General features: G+C 37.4%; 1 protein-coding gene across 2 annotated transcripts in view; it reads left to right on the top strand.

Annotated features, from left to right (window-relative positions):
• The window catches only part of SLC4A10 (solute carrier family 4 member 10), a 132,947-nt gene that overhangs the window by 59,345 nt on the left and 52,091 nt on the right, over window positions 1-21,511 (top strand). For both annotated transcript variants that reach the window (XM_068407411.1, XM_068407410.1), the window contains exons 5-6: window positions 2,910-3,070; window positions 14,016-14,204. In XM_068407411.1, the coding sequence (XP_068263512.1) occupies window positions 2,910-3,070; window positions 14,016-14,204 (350 nt within the window). The remainder of the gene's footprint in view (window positions 1-2,909; window positions 3,071-14,015; window positions 14,205-21,511) is intronic.

Genomic DNA, 21,511 nt, shown 5'->3' with positions numbered 1-21,511 from the left:
CAACTGCAAAATGAAAAAAATGAAGAACTTTTCTTGCCGTCTCACGTGCTTCTTGGTAACTTTCCTGAGATGTTGTAGATCATTGTTGGACAGGCTGGAGAGTTGGGCGGGGAGAAATTTAATGAAATATAACAAGGGCAAGTGTAGAGTCCTGCATCTGGGCAAGAACAACCCCATGTACCAGTACAAGTTGGGGGCAGACCTGTTGGAGAGCAGCGTAGGGGAAAGGGACCTGGGGGTCCTAGTGGACAACAGGATGACCATGAGCCAGCAGTGTGCCCTTGTGGCCAAGAAGGCCAATGGCATCCTGGGGTGTATTAGAAGGGGTGTGGTCAGCAGGTCGAGAGAGGTTCTCCTCCCCCTCTACTCTGCCCTGGTGAGGCCGCATCTGGAGTATTGTGTCCAGTTCTGGGCCCCTCAGTTCAAGAAGGACAGGGAACTGCTAGAGAGAGTCCAGCGCAGAGCCACAAAGATGATTAAGGGAGTGGAACATCTCCCTTATGAGGAGAGGCTGAGGGAGCTGGGTCTCTTTAGCTTAGAGAAGAGGAGACTGAGGGGTGACCTCATTAATGTTTATAAATATGTAAAGGGCAAGTGTCAAGAGGATGGAGCCAGGCTCTTCTCAGTGACATCCCTTGACAGGACAAGGGGCAATGGGTGCAAGGTGGAGCACAGGAGGTTCCACTTAAATTTGAGGAAAAACTTCTTTACTGTAAGGGTGACTGAACACTGGAACAGGCTGCCCAGAGAGGTTGTGGAGTCTCCTTCTCTGGAGACATTCAAAACCCGCCTGGACGCGTTCCTGTGTGATATGGTCTAGGTAATCCTGCCCCGGCAGGGGGATTGGACTAGATGATTTTTCGAGGTCCCTTCCAATCCCTAACATTCTGTGATTCTGTGATTCTGTGATCCCTTTCAAACCATGGCTTTGAATTTGGTGGGGGTGCGGTGCATTAATTTGTGTTTGATGTCCATTTGGACATTGTTTTGAAAATCTATTTGGGAAAACTCATTTGCATATGCAAATTCAATTTCATGGTTCAGCTCTGTGGAAGCAAATTTTTGTGTGTGCTGTGTCCTTATTACAGCTTCTCTGGAAGAATGAAAAAGGAAAGGAGATAGCCTGGCTAGGCTGGGAAGAGAAGAGAGATTGCAATGAAGGGAGTGGAGAACAGAAGTCTGCTGGAGAGGAGGAGGTCTCACGGGCGAAGATGAGATATGAAAACTGGCCAACACAGAGGAAATGGAGGGAAAAATGTTTAAGTACAAAGAGGAGGAGAGGGCTAGACACAGGAGATTGGAGATTTTTGGAGGAGTTAAGGGCAAATTGTGTATGTAAATAATGGGAGAGTGATTAGGAGGCAGCAGGTGCAGTTAGAAGAAATGGATCAGGAAGGGAGCAGATATGCTGTGATGAGTGGGTCACTGAAGTGGTGGCTGCTTGCAGGATGGCATCAGAAGGGGAAGAATCTGGTACACAGTGACTGAAAGGAGGAAGGTATCTAAAATATAGATACACAGGCATATTTTACAAGTAGGAGCAGAGCTAGGCAGGTGGGCCAGGAACAGAGGCGGACAGCTGTGTTTGCTGTGTTACTGGGCTGTGAGGCTTGGTAACACTGGAAATTGCTCAGCTTTAGAGGTCTTAAGGCTCTATGCTTCCCTGCTGTTTGGAAATGAGTGTGAAGGTGCTGTCAAGGTGTGAGGCTCTGCTTGACTTCTCTGCTGCCTGGTCCATATACACTGGCTGAGTGCTGTTGAGTCAAGTGATAGTGGCTTCTGCTGTGGCTGCAGCTGTTCAAACCCTGCCAAGCTGGCAGGCTGCATGACTCCATGCAGCAACATCTGTGTATGCTTAAAAGACTTAATAACTTTAATTTAAAACACTTTTGCATATGTCAACAGACTTTTCTGGTTTTTTGGTTTGTTTAGTATTCTTTTAACATTTTAAGTGTAATTTTTATCAGTAAACAATTAAAAAGTTGCACAAGAAAGTTGATCCAGCTGGCGAGTAGCAAAAGGCTTGATCCTTTCCTTCCATTTTCATGTATCCTTTTACTTTACTGAAGTCTCTCCAGATTTACTCTGAACCTGAGAACAGGCAAATGAGAGTCACAAGAGTGAGATACAATGTTGTTACTGGATTCTAAGTGCTATTTCATGTCATTCACGTGACTGCTTTGCCTGAGGAAAGCCCGTATTTGGGGCTTGAAAGACTGTTCGCAAGTGTTTATACATTGCTTGTGTGTGCATGTATGTGCCTGTGAAGTTTTTCATTTTAATTGACTGAACTTGTAAATGAAAAATAGGCTAAATTTTGCATAATGTTTGCTGCCTTTACGAGTAGCTTAGTGCAGTTAAGTAACTAACAACTTTAACAAAGTTCATAACAGTGTCTTTTGGGAAAAGATTATCATGCTGATAATGGATGCAGATTCTGTGAAGTGTGAATATGTCTGTATATTTAAATGAAAAATGTCTCTTCTCTGTTGTGTTTAGTCCAAAGTGAAGACTAAATGGAGAAAGTTCTCTCCTGTGTTATTATTATGTATAGGTTTTCTTTTTCTCTAACCCAAATTCTTCTCCTCTATCCTTTTCATGCTTCTTGCTGCTCTATCATAGAAATATCATTGTGTGCCAAAGAATTACTCAAAGTTTTTGTGAAGTACAATAATGATTACTTAATAAGCTTCTCTTTTCATCTCTGTGGCCAGAATTTATCTTCAGAAATGGTATAATACAGCATTATATGGGAAGAAGCAGGCAAGGGAGGTTTCTCCTATTTCCTACAAAGAAAGAATAAAGTGAAATCCAAAGACATGTTTAATAGTGATCTTTCAGTATCCATGGGAGTAATTTATTTTTTATTCTTATGCACAACGGAGTTATAAAATGTGTTGTTTGTACAGGTGGTTGAAGTTTGAAGAAGATGTAGAGGATGGTGGAGAGAGGTGGAGCAAACCATATGTTGCCACACTGTCACTTCATAGCTTGTTTGAACTGAGAAGCTGTATCCTGAATGGCACAGTTCTTTTGGACATGAGAGCTAACTCCATAGAAGAAATTGCAGGTATGTATTGATGATGCATTTATTAGTTATGAAAATTAATCACAAAACCAAGTGCTTACAAAATTGCTTACAAGAAAGCTATTGCATAATAATCAGTTTGGTTTAGAAACTCCTAGGAAATATTTTACTCAATGTATTAGAAAAGAAACTAATATCTGACACAACTGGGAAATATTTTATTTATATTTTTTGCACAGATTTTGCTATTTTCAGAATCAATTTTTATGTAAAGGAGAAAATTAAAATGGCACAGAGAGGACAGTCTGGATATATTTCATTAGAACTGGCATGTTCTCTGCTTCTGCTGTGCCACCTCACATTGTGAATCATGTGTGTGCTAACATCCACAAACTGAATCTACTGCTGTGCTAATTGCAGACAATCTAGCTTAAAAAAAATTAAATTATAGGGAAGTATTCATCATAATTATGTAACATGAAAACAGACCATTTTAGAAAACATGTCTCTCTGAGTTGAGAATGAAATCAAGAACAATAATACTAAGTGTAAGTTTTTCAAAAATTTTAGGATGCATTAACTTCTTTAGTTAAAGTTGATTGCATTTTTTCCAATAAAGGTGTATTTGGCAGTTGCAGTTCTAGAGCTTCTGAGAACAGCAGAATCAGAAAGCAAGAGACATCATAATGGATGAGTCTTGTCTTCCAAAAGTATGAGATTGAGACTGTATGCCATTTTCTGCGTTCCTGGTGTTTCCCATAGAGGCTATAACTAGTTACTGCAGAGGACTTTTTTTTGGTAGTGCATTTGTTACTGTAATAAAGCAGATTGTTAGAGGCTGTATAGTACAAATGTGCAATGCACAGCCTCAAGGAGTTCTAAAACTACAGAGGCCATGCTAGAATCATGAAGTACAGTCTGGTATGTTAATTTCCCTTCCCAAGTACAGCAGCTAATTTGAATTAAATAATTTATAAATTAATTTATTAGTAGGCAAGAACTGAATATAAAGTAAGTTTCTCTAGACTATCAAGATAGGGATAATGTATATATTATAAATATGTTTACATTAGACTTGAAAACTCATCATTAAAATGATAACACCCTGTCCAAAGCCTCATGTGCCCTAGAGAGTTTCTAGTGCTGTGTCCTTGCTCCTGTTGTTTAAAAATCTCTGTCCCTTCCAGCAGAGAAGACACAGAGCAAAGAGCTGTGCTATTTTGTAATCCAAGGTCTCTAATTTTCTGTTTGTTTACCGTTAGTAAGGGCTAGTTGCATGATGATGATGGTTATTGGACTGGTATCCTTGCATGTCTTACACCTACTTAAAAGTTTTCCCTTGCTCTGCCTTACTGTATTTCACAACATTTCTGAAAATGGTGCTGTATCTGTAAATCAGACATTTAATATTTTATACGAATTATACAAATATTGCTATTTTATACAAATACGGTATTAGATTTATGGTATTCTCCACTTTGCAAACTCTGCTTGAAGATCAAATATGATGCAACAACTATAAATTTGGGAAAAGAGCACATGCACAGAGAAGTAGTGCATGAGTGGTTGTTGGGGCCTTTTTGTTGCCTTGTCACGGGCGCAAAGTAGCGTGTTAACAGAAAATGTAAAATACACAAATAAAAATAGAAAACTTTTTTTGGGTAAAGGTACAAAAGACAGAGCAAGAAAATGTTCTAACACTCAAGATTATCAAGAAAACTGCTTCATGGGTGATATGTTATGTGAGGGCCAGATAAAATTTATTTTAGTTATTTACATTATCAGGTGAGGGAGGTATTGTTCAGCAGGCTATATTTAACAGTGGAATTAAAATTGGTTCAGATGGTGGTAGCTGCTTTTTGCATTTACTTTTTCCAAATTGTTTATGTCAAACTGACGCAAGACATTATTAATCCAAATCTGCAGAAACTTGTGTGGGTTTCTACTCTGTGCTGAGATCTGGTTGTCCCATGAATCATAGTCTGAATCAGAGCTTCAAAATTTGTCTTGATAATGATAAGAAATAAACATGAAGAATAAAAAGCAGTTAATTTGAAAGAACAAAGGTGTTTATCAGTATGCTTCTTTATTTTTTATTTAATTAAAAAAATTAATGAAGAAGTAGTTAGATCAGCTGCTTGATGTTCTTTAATTGCTTTTTTGCTTAAATAGTAGACTAGGATTTTCAAGTTTGAGCTTTAAATTTTTAATCCAGAAATCACTCAACAACTTCTGCAGTCAGCTAAGAGATCCCTTCCAGAGTTGTTTTTATTGAAGTAGGTAAAAAAGTAAGGATTAATGTAATAAAAAGAACTTCAGCAAACTCCTTTTTTTTCTGTTTTTCGAAGATATTGTATAGTGAGACCACAATGAATTTATGTTTATAATCTCTTAATCTCTAGTTAGTTATAGTCATTTTGTTTATTTGTTTAATTAATGTGCCCACGGATTTGAGCGTTCACAATACTGATTTTGTTTTGAAACTCATCACAGATGTAAGCTGTCCTTCAGTAGAGAATTTGATTAGTTACTGTAATGCTATTTTGAATCAGTCTTCCTTCTGGAATATTTTCATTTTTTGATTAGGAAAACTTATTTCTACTGAGAAGAGGCTTTAGTATGAGTTTCCTGAATTAGCATGTACCATTTTCACTTTAAAAGTACCTATTGTTGTGGCAGATGTTGGGTGTATTTCGTTTGTAGTTTTATTTGTTTGAACTGGTAGGCATCTCTTTCTGATAAGGTGATCACATGATAAGTTTTGTGTGGGTCTCACTTTGGGAGAGGATTTATTTTTTTTTTTCCCTCTGAAGATTCAATAAACAATGGGGCAATTATTATTTTTTTAAACAACTTTGCATCAGGTTCTTCTGGCAAGTGAATCATTCTGTAAATTACCCATGTTCCATGTCAGGTTTCTTTGAAGAGATATTGTTTTTCCCCCCTAGAAATAAAGTTGCTATTCCATTTGCTTTCCTCTATTATTATTGGTTGTGTTGTAGTAATGCTGTTTTCTTCTTCCTCAACCAAGTTCCTTTGTAAGCTCTCCAGCGCTTACAAAATGTTACAAAGAGCGTGGCACACGTTAGGCAGCACTGGGAGGACGAAAGACTAATGGCATGCCACTGAGATGTGTGTGCTACATATGCTAGAAATTTGATAATTCCAAATAATATGACAGGCTGCTGTTTTTCCATATACATGACTGCTGGACCTAAAGATTAGACAGAACTTGTATCTCTCAGGAAATCATTTCTTGTCTGTTCTTCTCAGTTGCAATTCACTGTCAGTAGTTGCAACCCTACTTATCGTGTGCTATACAATGCAAACATTGTTTTCACCCTGGCATTGGTATGTATTCCAGTTCTATCTGACAGTCCTGACACTTCAGAATTTAAAGAAATGGTTGCTCTCACCTGTTGGCTTCATTTGTTTTCTACATATAACTCTCTTATTTTGCTTGCCAGCCGTTCTTATGCTAGGCAAGTCCAGTGATCCTGATGGTCACTTTTGGTTGTTCTTTGCAGTGCTACTGTGCATACTACATGTAGGAGAATTTGCAAAAATAGATTATACCCTGCAGTCTTAAGTGGTACTCCTAAATTAACTTTGGCTCTTGTACTTCTGATTCATAGTTGATTACTATGGGTTTTGTTTTTTAATGCAAACTGTTGATAATTTTACTGCATTACTATAGGGCATCGTATCTCTTGAGAACAAATAAACTAATTGTGCACATGTACTTCCTTTTTACTTGCCTTAACATTTTGTTAGGAAGAAATATGTGTTGTGTATTTATTGGTAATGTCTTGCTCTCTGGGCTATATTCCAATATCAAATTATATTGTTGTAAATGCAGTGCCAGTCTTTGTATCCTTGAAAGAGGTATACTTAATCTTCGTTGCTAAATTGAGACAAAGGATTCCTATTTGTTTTAGTCAAAGTTTTTAATCTGTAAACACTTAGGGCATTAAACTCTCGGCACTTAGCTCTTGAAAATTTCTTTTATTAAAGACTAAGTTTTAAGACCTTAATGGGCTTGTGGTAAAATCTACAGATGAAAAACATCTTTTATACTGTTTGCATGGCTTTCAGAACATTTTGTATTTCATCCCTGGAAACTGTGATAGTTCTGCGTAACAAGATTTCAGCACCAGTGATGTGGTGAGAATTTTTAAATCATCCTGTCTTCCAGCATGTCCTTTCTTTATCAGATTCTTTTTCATTCCAACTGTCTTGTTAAAAAATGACTTGATCTACAAGATTAAATTTCTTTGGACAGGCACCCAATTTTCTTTGTTGATAAAGAGCTTATTCGTACCTATGATGCTAAATTCACAGACAATATCGTATTATAATAGAGACTTCTGAGATGAATTTCCAACATTGTCGTCATGCAGTGAAACAGCTTGTTCATTGCTGAAGTTTCTCAAATTGTTCTTAAATTTTGTAAGATGGATTTTACTTTTCCCTTGAAAAGAGCTCAATTCCTCTGCTGAACTTCATCCTGTTTAAAAATGCATTTTTTATTAAATATATTTTAGGGTTTTTTATTACTCTTTTTAATATGTGACATTCTTTTTTCATATGTCTTTACAGTGGCTCTTATATCAGTAAGCTAGCACTCCATGCACAAGGAATTCCTTTGAACATTTGATGTAGTAATATTTTATCGATCACTTCTGTATAGAACATATGCTAAAAGGAAGTCTGAAAAATCTATGTAATCAAAACAATTTATTTTGGAACTTGTCTCTTGAGAGGAGGTATTTGCCAGAATCTGGCTGTACCATTAGAGAGCAGCTTCACTGTGTTGTTCAAGTTGGCAGATGAAAATGTTCTCTTTTGATATTTTCATTTAGTTCCTTTGAAACCATGTAGATTCTCAGATTACCATCTGGTTTTTTGATTGTAACCACTGAATAAACCCAAAAGGTTCTACTTAACATATGATGCCATTTTCTGTTGTTTGGTTCAAAAACTGTTCAGTCCAGCCTTTAATGGCAATACTTTCTTTACAACATGAATCACAGATCTCGGATTTTCTTGTAGTTGTGCAGAGTGTACTGTGAACAAGTGTCAAACCTTGTCAAATGCAAACTGTCGCCTCAGCGTTGCACAGTGGTGCTTTGGTGACTTGCATATTTGCAATATTAGAGAGTCCCATTTATTTTAAATAGCTTAAATGTAATAATGGTTTATTTTTTATATTAAATTTTAAATATTCCCATGCTTTCCAATCCAGAGATGTGACTTTTTTCCCAAGCAGTCTTTTGTATGTTCCTCATGATGGAATTTTCAATCTGCGTAACAGCTTAATCTTGTGATTGAGGTCACTGGACTCTGTGCTCAACAACTCAGGGCATTACATCCCAACTGTGCAATTTTATTGATTTCGGTAATATCATGTTAAGCTTTCAATCTGAACAAGTCTTCTTTTGCCTTTGTTTGCTTTAAGCTTTATTACTCCATAAGAATGATATATTTAAACTGGCTTCAGTTTAGATTTTATTTCACTGGAGCTTTTTGTTTCAGCTGCGAGACTCGTGTTGTGTTATGTTTCTGACAGTGCTTTTATGGTAAATTTAACTTTTATTACAAACACTGTAACAACGCATGGGATTGCCTGTGAGCAACCTGCTCCTCTGTTTGACCCTACACCTGTCTTTTGTTCAGCTTTCACCTTCTCACGCAGGTTTTTGCATTTGTTTGCTTTATTTACAGCTTATCAAGCGATGATTACCTCTACAAAGAAACCTTTGTCTGGTTTTGTTCCTTTGTGGGTAAATTGTAAATCTCTACCAACTTCTAAGTAGCATGGCTTTTTTTTTTTTTGTTTTGCATTTTCCTGTGCTAACCACAAATCCGGGAATTTCTTAGATTGCACAAGTCAATCTCAGCTTTCATTTTGTGTGTAGAGAGGGAACCAATGTCACTCATGGCTCTTGTTCTGTTTAGAGATGCAAAATATATTGGTCTCCATTCTTCTTTCGGTAGCATCCGCTGTGGTGTGTTAGCATAGCTCTGATTTACAACTGTGCTTGCTGTCTGAGCTGCAAGCTGGGAATTTTAGCCTTGTCTCTACTATTTACAGTTTTGGTGAAATGCTTGCTCTTGTTTTTCAGTAAAATTGCATGTTGTTACGTTAAAAAGCAGACATTTTTAATTCTCCTTTCCTTTTCAGTAATTCAGATGAGAAGTTGAACAAAGTAATTTCAGGTAGAGCTGGAAATAGAATCCATCTCAGTGCACTGGAACGCTCTGCCTCCTTGAATGAGCAAGCTGAATCCGCTGGCTTAGATAGCTTGTTTATAATCACTATTGTAAATTCTGTGAACAGGTCTTGGTCACAAATGCAGCCCAAGAATCCTAATTGTTAGTTTTCTATTGCTCCTAGTGCCTAACTCACTAGGGAAGTGTATATTCGGGTTTCTGTTAGAGACAGGTTATGATTAAGGACAGCATTTCAACTGAATGTCTTCCATAAAGCACTGCTTGAGGGTTGCTTGTGTATTCGTCTCCCCTGTCTTTAAGGGAAAGAAAACAAGCACAAGCCAAACAAACCGTGGCTTTTAAATTAGGTTTTGTAGTCAGCTGTCACTGCAGTCATGACGCACACAAAAGCCCATGTGTTCTATTTTTTGTCATTAATCTCTCATTTTGTACTGCAATTGCAGAGTTATAAAATTTGGAAGATTGAGAGGTGTAAATACTGGCAACTTTGCTGGTATATACAGAGTTCAATTTCTTCTGCTGTAAACTGTCAGTGCCAACCTGATGTATCAGGAGAATATGAGCCCAGCAATTCAAAACTGTAGTTCATCTGGTACACAGCTGAAAAAAAAAATCTCTGGATCTTGTTTCTTTACTCACCACTGCAAAAGTCAGGCCCGGTTTAGCCTGTTTACCTGTTAGTAATTTCTTTTTGGACTTCACAGGTATTATGGTGCAAATGCAGTATACCTTCTATAAATTTATTCTATATTTCACCTGGGAGTTTTGTGTAGTATTGTATGTGAGGTGACGGGCACACTGTGAACCTGAAGCAATGGAGAATGAGCTGTGGCCACACTTGAGTGTCTCCTCATTACTCATTTGCTTGAACCTTGGATGGCTCCATGTGGATCTGGCCACATGTCTCTGTACAAAGCTGCAGTGTGTAATAGATGTTTCCAGAGTGAGTGAAAGCAGTCAGCCTGCTTTTGTATCCTTGCTGACCCTAGAGGTGGGACAGATGCAGTTTGCTGTGCTGGGCAACACATGAGCCACACTGCATTTGAACTGATTTGAAATGTCTATACCCCTGATGCTCTAATGCACAGCCTGGGTAAATTGTTCACAGGTGATGAGTTACTATAATAGCTTGTTTAAGTACTCACATTGCTCACATTTACTCACAAAATTAATGTTATGTAAATGATGTATTGTAACTGAGTCTGAATGGAGAAAGCATTCTTGAAATTACATGAAACCCTAAATTTCTTTGAATCTTTTTAAACAACCAGGGCAGGAAGAATGTCTGTCTCTAATGGCTTGAAAAAATGATGTAATGGTTCCAGTGTGAATCAAGATTTTCCTTATTGAAGAAATATCCTAATTTAGTGTTCCTGATGTTAGCAGAAATGGTATGGTGTAAGCAATTAATAGAATGGGTAACACTATGCTGGTGGATATTCGACACGTTGCATCTTGCTGAAAGCTCCATATGGTTGTGAAGCATCCTTGAAAAATCTAATGGCAAGCTGTGTCTCTGGCTAGAAGAGGGCTCTGCAGAATTTAAAAGGTCATTCAAGAGGAAAATTTTTTAAAATAACTAAAAAAAAAAATCCCCAAACCTTTGTTGCTGAGCATAGAAACCCTGGAGGGTCGCTGTTGTTAATGCAGCTGAGATATAGTGCTGTGAAGTTTCAGGTCCATATTCTTTACTCTGTTTTGTCATATGGAGTTTGGAGAAATGGCCATGCACTCTAGATACAAAAGTGAAAAACAGGGCTTGAAAAGCAGGTGCAGCTTGAACTGGTGCGAGCATGTAGGATCTTCCTCTCATAGGATTAAGGAAATAGTCTTGTTTTGAAAATGGGATGTTTAAAATGCTCCTGTTTGCCATTTACTCTTGGACTTTAACCATGTTGCTCTTGTTTTCAAGCTTATCTTTGCAATCAAGAGTGTTATCACTGACATTGCAGAGGCTTGGGCTTTTAAAAGATACGTTGAAAAACTTGGGAAGAAACTGAAGCGGAATCCCATAATGATAGGTGCTGATGTAGACAGTCTGTCTTACTACTGTTCAAATCTGTTCAGGTCTGAAAAAATGGTCAAAATACAGCAATCTGGCAGTAATTTGACTGCATTTAAACTCCTACAGCTGCTACTGCAAGTGGGTTTGTATTAAAGGAATGGCAACTGGAGGGGAGTATCAAGGCAAGAAAACACGTATTCACCCTTTCCAAATCTGAATGCATCTTCCCTTTTTTACATGTGGCAGAGGTGCTACAGTAAAGGGGAAGCTGTTGTAAAAAAAGAAAACTCAAGGTAAGCCACTTTCTTCTCCGTTTGGCAGGAAATAAAAATTGTTAGTCGCCACGCTGGAACTGGCTCCATGACTTGTGTGACTGTTAGCAAGTCTAGCAGAGCATCTAGGCAAGGAGAGGATAGGTATATGATTTTCTTTTTCCTGGCATTTTCTCTTCTCAAGTGGATCATCTTAAATATTGACATCATCATTAGCAGTTAATGTATTTTAATATTTAATATGGAAAATACTGTAATTTCAGGAATTTCAGGAATGACACCATACAAGTGGAGTTCCACTGATCTGTAAGAAAGGTGATGGCCACAACCCTAAATTTGCCTGTTCTAGAGGAGTCCTTTTTTTCAGCTCTTCCTTTAGATTTCAGTCTTAGAGCAACTCAGAGAAGGTAATCTTTGTTTTTGCATCCTCTACAATTTGTCTTTTGGTCAGCAGAATTAAAAAGGAGGGGGGAGATGATCATTTCGGTTGTGCTTTAGCACAGATGCCCTAAGTTACGTATTTATAATTCATTTTTTTCTTCTGAAGATTCCCAGTCATGTTGCAGAAAGTACTGGCCTTTTTTGGGAACTGTGACATGCAAATTCATGTACTCAGGCTATCTGAAGGGGAGATAGTCTTATCTTCAGGGCAGAGGCAGTTCCTCAAAAAGGAGAAGAGTTGAGCAGGAAAATGAAAAAATTCTGCTGGAGACTTTCTCTTGAACTTGAGTTACCTTCTCTTTTGCCTTTCTGTCACTCATCTTGCTTCTATGCCTCTCTATCTCTTCTAGAGTAATAGAAAAACTGTGTTTGTCTAGACTGGCAGTGCAGAGATAACTGACCTGGTGGTGTTTGAGTTAACCCTGAAGAGAAAAGTTCCCTTCAGAGTCAGGTGAAGCACCCCAAAGACGGGTTTTATTAGTTTAGGCACACCACCAGGCAATATTACTCTTTGGTGTGAGCCTTTCGGCCAACACCATTCTTAATACTGCACAGAATGTAATTGCCGGAGGAGATCAAAGGCAACGTTGAAAACCTCTGCATCACTCTTCATTGTGAGATGCGGATACATCTCTTGTGTTTGCATCTGTTGGCAGCTGCATTTGTCTGTGGACCGAGCCTTGTCTTTTTGTGTGTGTGTCATCATAGAGATGTAAATATGTTGTTAGCCTCTTCATAGTGAGTGAAACATGCAGGTAATTTGTTCTACTCTTAAAGCAGCCATGTGTATGATACATTGGCTTATTATGTGGCTATCAAGAACTTCAGGAAAACTGTTGTGTTTTTTAAGTGTGTATACAGTGCATAGTTGACTATTAGCAATTAAACTCTGCTTTTAACCAGCATAATTATTTAATGCCTTTTATTATCTCTCTTCTTTTCTCTTGCTCTTGGCAATTATCAAAGACCTGTCAAACTATGTCTCTACTGATGATGCATCTGCTTTTTATTTTCTCTGCTCTGCTTGCTTTTCCACTGAGTTTACTGGTAGATAGGAATCTGACTCCAGCACAGAATCATGAGCGGTCTGAATTTTCAGTACAAGGAGCTTTTGACTCAGCTTATTATATCACTATTTTTGTGTAGTACAGTTTCTTCCAATGAATATACAAGGACAGTGTGTACTTAAATGCTGTTTTACTTGCTTTGGTACAGAATTTCTTTTTTTCCTATCTTTTTCTGTTAAGCGTTACTACTGTTGCCAGCAGGATTTCCCAAAATAATAATTTAAAAAATCCAACAAAATTCTTAACAGTTCTTTCCCATTTGAAATACATAATGCACATATTTACAAGTAGTTTTGAATATGAATATGTAAGAATATTTTCTACCAGTGGACTGCAAAAATGGTTGTAATTTCTTAGCAGGGGGATCAGTTTCACTCATACCTCCATGTAATGATTCTCTTGCAGGAACATGTATATCTGGCAGTAGAATGAGATCCTATTAAGTATCTGCAAATAATGCAGCAAATTTTCCTGTATTGTCTTATCTGAAATTTCTTTATATTGTACTGAAAGTATTGTAATTATAGGTATAAGAAATAAAGAGCTAGACTGTGATCTTCTGTGGGTAAGTATAAAGGGAATAAAAAAGTTGTTTCCTTTGTAGCAAATAGGGTAGGAGTTATTTGGAAAAAAAAGACACCTTATACACATCATAATCCTGGGTTTAAATGCATTATGTATGCGAGTGCTTAGGGACTGACTTCAAAGTTACATAGGCGACCTTAATTTGGGAACTGCATATGTTTTGAGCGATTGAATTTTTTACATTAAAAGCATCCTTTTTGATTTTTTTTTTTTCTTGAGAGTGAAGCATTCTAGATAAAACTTACCATTTAATTCTATCGTGTTAAAGGAACTGGTACCTTTCATTTGTAATCCTGTAGGGTACTAATTTTTATTATTGTAATTTAAAAAATAAAATATTTCCTCTTTTCTCTCTTTTATTATGTTTATGTATGTATTTTCAGATATGATCCTGGACCAGCAGGTGGGTTCTGGGCAGCTCAGTGAGGATGTTCGTCACAGAGTGCATGAGGCATTACTGAAACAGCATCACCATCAGAACCAGAAGAAGCTGACCAACAGGATCCCAATTGTGAGATCCTTTGCTGATATTGGAAAGAAGCAGTCTGAGCCCCATTCCATGGATAAAAATGGTAATGCATTGCTTTATTTTGCATTTTGAGCTTTCAATAACATCTGCCTGTTCAGTATCACACATGCTTTGTACCCACAGGTTGAACTCAGCATGACCCTGCTCTGAAAAGCTACTGTGTAAAAGTGGTGCCTTTTACATGAGAGTGGTTCCCGTTATGCATTCAGTAACACACCTGTTTAAATCTGAAATTCAGATATCCTGCACGATTCGGGGCTGTGCAGAGATATTCAAGGGAACTAGCTCAGGTGTCGGAAGCAGGCTAGCTGTGTTAGTGTGCCTTTCTGTCCTGGGTAATTGGCATGGCACATTATCCCCGGTGCAGCACAGCTCAGGTACACTTGTGGTGCTTTAGGCACTCTGTGAGATCCTTCAGACTGAGCTTGAGTGTCTTTGCACAGTGTTGCTCTGAACTGTGGACATGCTCCATTAGTGCCAGAAATGTGATTTGACTATTTTTGACTTCTGTTGACTGTCCAGGGCCTATTTAGTTAAGATGTAATGTATTGTTGTAGTAGTTTCCAAGTCTATGGCAGTGTATGCATTAGCTAGTGTTCAGCTGGTGCTTTGGATTTTATAGTTGAGTTTGAGGGGCTGGAAAATGAGAAAAACATTTTCAAGGTGACACTGGTGGAGAGATGCCACAAGAACTGTACCTTGTTCTTCCAGAAAATCGGTTTTTGGAAAATCATGTTCATGAAAATGAGAGCACATTTCCAGAGTGGTGGTTCTACAGTAGGATATTGGTATAACCTTTTTCTTGCTTGCTTTTACTGAAGCCTTTATAAGCCGTACTGTTGTTGTAGGTTAATCATAATGAAAGATCATTTCTTACTGCCCCTTCCTTATTTACATAAACACAGATCTGTGTTACGAAACTTGCCAAATTTTGCAAATATTCACAATTAATTCACTAGAATTATACATTGCAGAATTACTGAGCCTCTGTATCCAGTATCATCACAATACCCACAACATTTTTGTCTGAACACCATTGGACTATAGTGACTATTATTCCAGAAATCACCTTAACTTTAGTGAAATCTCAGTCCATTCTGCTCTCTCTCTGGTTTAGGGCCCTAGTGAGCTCTCCTGTCACCCTGGAAAGCGGGGAGTGAGGAAACAGCTGCATCACAGGGAGGGTGCAGCGTGCAAGAGGCATCTGTGTGCTGTGTGAGGCATAGGGGAAAGAGTAGTAGTGTAACTGATCTGGAAAGATGGGGATGTTTAAAGATTATAAAGATTAATTTTGGTTTCAAGGATGGACCTTTTGTTTCAATCATTGTCATATAAAGTTTTAATAGGTACTTCTGAATCTAACCGCTTCCCTGAGGAAGGCTCTCAGACCTAAAAGGCAACATATAATTTCATCTGAAGAGGATATTAAATAGAACCATACTAATTATAGCGAACCATACCAAAATAGCGTTTTAAGAATAAGGAAAAAAGTATTTATTAACATGTGTGTGATGATGCATATGGAGCACAAGAGTAGAGGTAAGCAGGGTGATCGTCCATCCTTTTTAAGGCAACTTTCCTGTTGATTTGTGCAACTCTTGCTGTTGACTTTAAACAAATATTCAGGAGACACTTAAGAAAGTTAATGCTATAGTTTTCCTATTCCTCAGTTTCCACAGGACTCAAGATGGCAGCTTGCATTCCATAAGCTTTTTGCACTAGATCTTACATAACAAATAAGCAGGAGGTCTCCTTAAAAAGACCCCTGAGGGCAAGCTGTGAAAGTATCATAAGCTCAATTTCTGTAACTTTCTGTGTTAGTGGAACTGGTGCGGTAATTCACTCCAGAAACATCTCACTTTTGTGTAAGTTTCTTCTGGGAACCTTCATAGCTCTATCTAATTCCCAAAAAAGTAGATTCTGATCAGGACAGCGTCTAAGTCTGTATTAAACTCAGTAATTTTATATACGCAGTGGTTAAGTGATTCTGTAAGTAGGGAGACGCATTCTTACAGGTTTTCATTTGTCTGTGCTTATTTTGCGAGATGAAAAGCTACTGAATTCCAGTTCACATGCTTATGTAGAGATGCCTCAGAGCACTCTAACCCCTGGTTAAAAATATCACTTAGTCACTTTAACTATGTTAATTTAAATTAAATGCACCATAAACAGTACAAATCTAAATATTTATACAAAGGTAAATGAGTTTTTTATCTAAATTACATAGTGAAGAGTTCCAAACCCAGTCCTTTTGGACACAGATGTCTTTTAATCAGTTTGAAGCATTGCTCTTCTACTTGCATCTTTTAAGTGCTAATGCACATTTGGCAGTCTCCTGCACTCCTCTTCAAAATAGATGATGGCTCTACCATAAAGCAAAGAGAGGTTGGTTTATTTTAAGTTTCTCTCTTACCATCCATTACCCTGTTAAATTAAAAAGTCTGAATCTTATTTTATTGCCTGTGCCTGAAGTATTAGCTTTAGAAAAGGAAAATTCAGTCTGTAAGTTTTTGGTTTTAAAAGGAATCACAATTTTTTCCCTTTTCAAGACAACAGCAATTAAGCAGCTCATGGACTTGAGTGGCAACTATTGCCCAAGTACTCCAGGACTAAAGGAGTAGGGAAAGAGATTATTCTGGAGAGCTGCCTAATTTCAGGCACGCTGACTGCTACCTTTTCTGGCATACTCTTATGTCTTTACCCTGGGTAACGTATCATAGTACGTGGCGTGTGAATTATGCAGGAATCTACACTGAAATGCTCAGCCTTCAGGAAATCTGCTGTCCTTAGAAGCTTGACCGAGGTAGTGGTGAGGCATTTTCTTCTGCCATTGCCTAATGACCCAAATGCTGGAGTTCAGCTACAGTGTTATGCTCAGTGCAGCTATGTATTTCTTTTTAGATTGCCGTGGAGAGTCTGTACAAGCTTCTCATAATAATAGAAAAACAAGTTGTTAAAACGTAACTTTGGATAAGGTGAAAGCAAAAGAAAAATCAGCTAAATATGTGTAAAAGAAAGCAAAATTAAGGGATATAAACACTTTATATTATTGTCAAGAGTGTGCTGTGAGACACAACTTTGTTTCCTGAGGACAAACTGGTAAAATGCAACCAAGGCATCGTTTTAGTCTGCTTATTCCCATTTGTACACAAACATTGTGTAGAATGTACAAACGTAAAATATTCCATATATTGCCAACAGTAGCAGTATTATTCTCTCTTTTTAATACAAAAAATGCATTAAAATAGTAAAAAATTTTATTATTGCATTTACTTTCTGCATGAGAAGCTTAATTCCTAGAAGACTGCAGGGAGAAAAACAGAATGTCTCGGGTACTACTGATGAGTTTACAGCTCAGTTTACCCCTATGAGAGACCAGAGTTTTCGGAAACAGCAAGTGCCAGGAGCTTTAGAAGGGCCACTTACTTGTCCCTGTTGAAATGAGGCAGGAGAACTTGGACACTTCTAGTGCATGAAAGGAAATTCTCTGTTTGATTAAGTTTGGGTTTAGTGTAGACAGTTTAACTGATAACAATCCTTAGCAGTCTGTAGTTTGTAAAATAGGTGGTTCAGAGCCATAAGTTGTTGCCATCTGGGTTACGTGGTACAGCTGAGGATGCAGAACCCCTTCTTGTCCAAGTTCCTGACTATGCTGGCTTATCAGTGTATCAGTTTCCAGATATTCAGGAGCAAAGTCTGAGAATGAAGACATAAATTCAATATATGGCTGTGCTGCTGACAGACCACTGTGATATCTTTGCTGGAAGATAGTTGTACATATGTTCTCCCTCCATTTTTTCTTTGTTTAAGAGTCTGTCAGACCATCTAATTAATTTGCTTTGTATTTGGTAGTATTATCTTTTGTTTACAATGGCTTTTCTTCACATCCTCTGCAGGGCTAAGATGTCAGGGTGCTATGGATTTACCATGCATTTTTAATGCTGCCATGCTGTGTTTAACTTTCACTTTTCATTAAGCATCAAAACTGTGAGAATGAAAAGCCTGCTTTTGATGTTCCAATAAAAACCGACAGTCAAATTTGGCATAAGACTAGGAAAGATGATTTTTTTTTTTTTTTTAAAGTCTAATTTGATACCAAATACCCAAAATAGAGGCTGGCAAGTAATTTTACTATAAATACTGTAAAAGGCAGGTAAAAATATGAATCTTTGTCATTAGTAAATAATCTTTAGAAAGTTTGATTTGTAAAGCAATTTAACTTATTTTTATTGAGATCAATAGGTTTTTCACTGATACCTGAGAGCTGTGTCTGTAAATTCCTATGACATGGTCTAAAAAGCCAAAGACAATTGTAAATATACCACACCTTTATATTGTTAGAGGAATGCTAAAATAATTTCATAAGCTTCTTCCCTTTATAATTACAAAGAGTTCTGCAATTCAGAATTTAAGCATGTGTGGGACGGAAAAGTAGCTGGTTTGATGAAAATGTAGTTAGGAAAAGAAGTTTTCATCATGTAAACATTTTAGGTTTTTTGACTGGCTATTCCACTTTTAGTCTAGGCTTTGGAGCACGCTCACACACGCGTGTGTATACATGTATATATGTGTAATGAGATCTAACAGACCTTTTACTGGTTAAAGTCGAAGAGGAAGGAACTAGGGGAGAGAAGCATGGCAGGATAAGTGGCTTGTAAATTGCATGTCCATGCACCTTGCTGAAGTGTTTACCCATAATAACATTATCTCGTGCCTGTTTTCTGTTCCATATGTATGCCATTTATAACTGCTTATTTTCCCTTGATGTCAGAGCAAACACGTTATTAGTGTAAAAATTGCATTATGCCACATATCATGTCTGATTTTGTGAAATTCTAAAATTCCAATGAGAGGTTTATCCATATGCCACAGAGCTTGAAGAAAGCAATGGCATATTAAATTGAGGGTCTTCAGAGTTAACAGCATGAGGTACTCGAGCAGTTCATTTTGACATGTTCTTTTTCAAGCCTTTTTCCAGTTATTTCAGTTAGTATGATAGGCTGGTTTGGGCTTTTTCATTGTTTTATGGCAGCATGAGCACATGCGGAGGTGTTTAAGACTATGCTTGGGTGTCTAGTTTAGGATATGATGCTTTAGTATCCCAGTAAGTCTAAACTACCAGTTATGTGATGGTGTTTGTTACTTTCCTCAGTTTCCTAAACTCTCCTAAACATCAGTTCAAGCATTTATGCCATAACTCAGAGCTAGCTTACAGCATGTGAAACTCTGATGTCAATACTACCACGTGGAGATGGACATTGCTTGGAGCCATATGAAAAGGGTAGGGAGGCATTGCTAGGTACGTGACTGTGTTCCTTTGTTTTGGGAGTAAGTCACAAGGAACACCATATATATGTACTCAAGTTTTCTGGCAGTATTGGATCTGGATCAAGTGGATTGCTCCAGCTTTCCTTGAAGGGAAGGCAAGCTCAAAGACAGTTAATTCTAGCTTATTAGCTAATTTAATTTGCTTGTTTTATATTCTTCTCAAATGTATATATTTTAATCAACTTGTATTACCCACAGGTTTTTATATTATTAAAATATAACTTGTATTTATGAACATTTTCATCTGGTATTTATTCTTTCTTTCTCCACGTTTCCTTATACCCATGATAAAATGTGTAATCCATATGTATAAAAGTGTGTCATTCATCTTTGTGTTTCTTTATTTTGCTCTTTGTTGTGTCTGTCTCTAACAGGCTCATCTCATCTCTGTATCTTCCTCATCTCCTATCCTTTGGGTTCTGTAAAGTCCCTGAAGGTTCAGAGGTAGTATAAATACCTATTCTTGCTTGGGCTTCAGATCATTTCAAATGTACACCCATGTCTTCATCTCAGTTTCTTGACAGCATGCAACTTCTTGCTATAGTGATTAAAAAACACCTCAGGCCTTTGTCAGCAGCTGTGGCGCACTTAAGAGAAGCTTGTGTGGAATTTGTTTTTGGGGAAAAAAAAGTGCCATTTCTTTGTAAGTTCATTTTCTTACATCAATTTGTAAAACTGCAAATCATAGCATTTTAGTTAAAACTGCATGACTTCATGTGAATTGTGCTTGAGATTTAGTTCTAGCCTTAGAAAAACAGGTAAAGTAACTTCTTCCTCATCCTCTTAAAATATTTATCATTAGCGAGCCCCTGATCTACTTGCAGTTACGCACGTGCAATGGGAGTGACATGGTTCTCCACCGATTTAAAATGTTATGTGTCATTATGTGAGGCCTAAACATACAGGTACAATTCAGCCTGCAAAGATGGCATCACGGCTCTGTTATATCAGAATTTTACCATATACTTGGGAAAACTTACTGTTTTTCAATCCTTGATTTTTGTTCTGGACTGTGTGTCCATTTAGATTTGGAAAATTGGTGACTAGTTGCAGTGAAAAGCCTGAAGATTGTTATAGCTGGCTGCAAATCAGACTTTTTTTTCTGAATGGGAAGAAATATATATGGTCTAGAAAAATGAGCAACTTCTCTGATTCAATTTCCTTTGACATGTCAGTTGCATCCAGTTTGTTTCCAGTAACTGTGATTTGTATCTGAATACATAGTTCTTCGTTTTTGTTATTGGCATTCTAGAGACGTCTTGGTTTTTGGTTAATAAATACAGTGCACACAGTTAAATGTCTTGAGCTTTAAATTTTAGGGAGTAAGAGTATGTTGCATGTGACATTAATTTACTAGGATTACATTTTTTTTTAATTTGGCAGGACTAATAGTCTCAAAATGCTGAGCTCTATCTGCAAATGCAAACTGCTGTTAGTGTAACAAATATGGACCTTATTTTGATGGATTTTGATTTTTAAGTGACTTGGCTTTGCATGACAATATTTTTTGTGTGAGTTCTTTGCTCTATTCAAAGCTCTGGCAATTTCACATTATCTGAAAAAAACACTAATTTTTTATGTACACCAATTTAAAATATAATTTAAAAAACTGTGCTGATATTGGCTTTTTAATGTATAGATAAGCCTCAACACCCATTTTATTGTGGTTTTATCTGTTAGATATTAAGTTCCTTTATATGTATGCTGGATAAGTCAATGATACCACACTGGGCATTTGTTTGATACTTCAGAAAATCTGAATGGCTCTCTGATGAATTCTCAAAGAATGCAGCTCTTTACATGCTTTATGTAGATGGACTGCAGGATAAATCAAGGCTTTTAAACTTTAGATTTATAAGGACTCAAAATACTACACTGCGCTCCTAAAATATAAAATACTGTATTTACCACATACAATGTGTAAATAAATATATTTTGCTTGAGAGAGCTGAAATGGAACTGGCAAGGACAGGGCGTGGAAGAGCTGAATAAATGGCAAGGCTGTTGCCCTTATTCTGTCTT

The sequence above is a fragment of the Nyctibius grandis genome, chromosome 9 (genome assembly GCF_013368605.1).
Source record: "Nyctibius grandis isolate bNycGra1 chromosome 9, bNycGra1.pri, whole genome shotgun sequence".
In the NCBI taxonomy this organism is placed as follows: domain Eukaryota; kingdom Metazoa; phylum Chordata; class Aves; order Nyctibiiformes; family Nyctibiidae; genus Nyctibius; species Nyctibius grandis.
The sequence above is the reverse complement of the archived record's forward strand: the minus strand, read 5'-3'. Positions and strand labels throughout refer to the sequence as shown.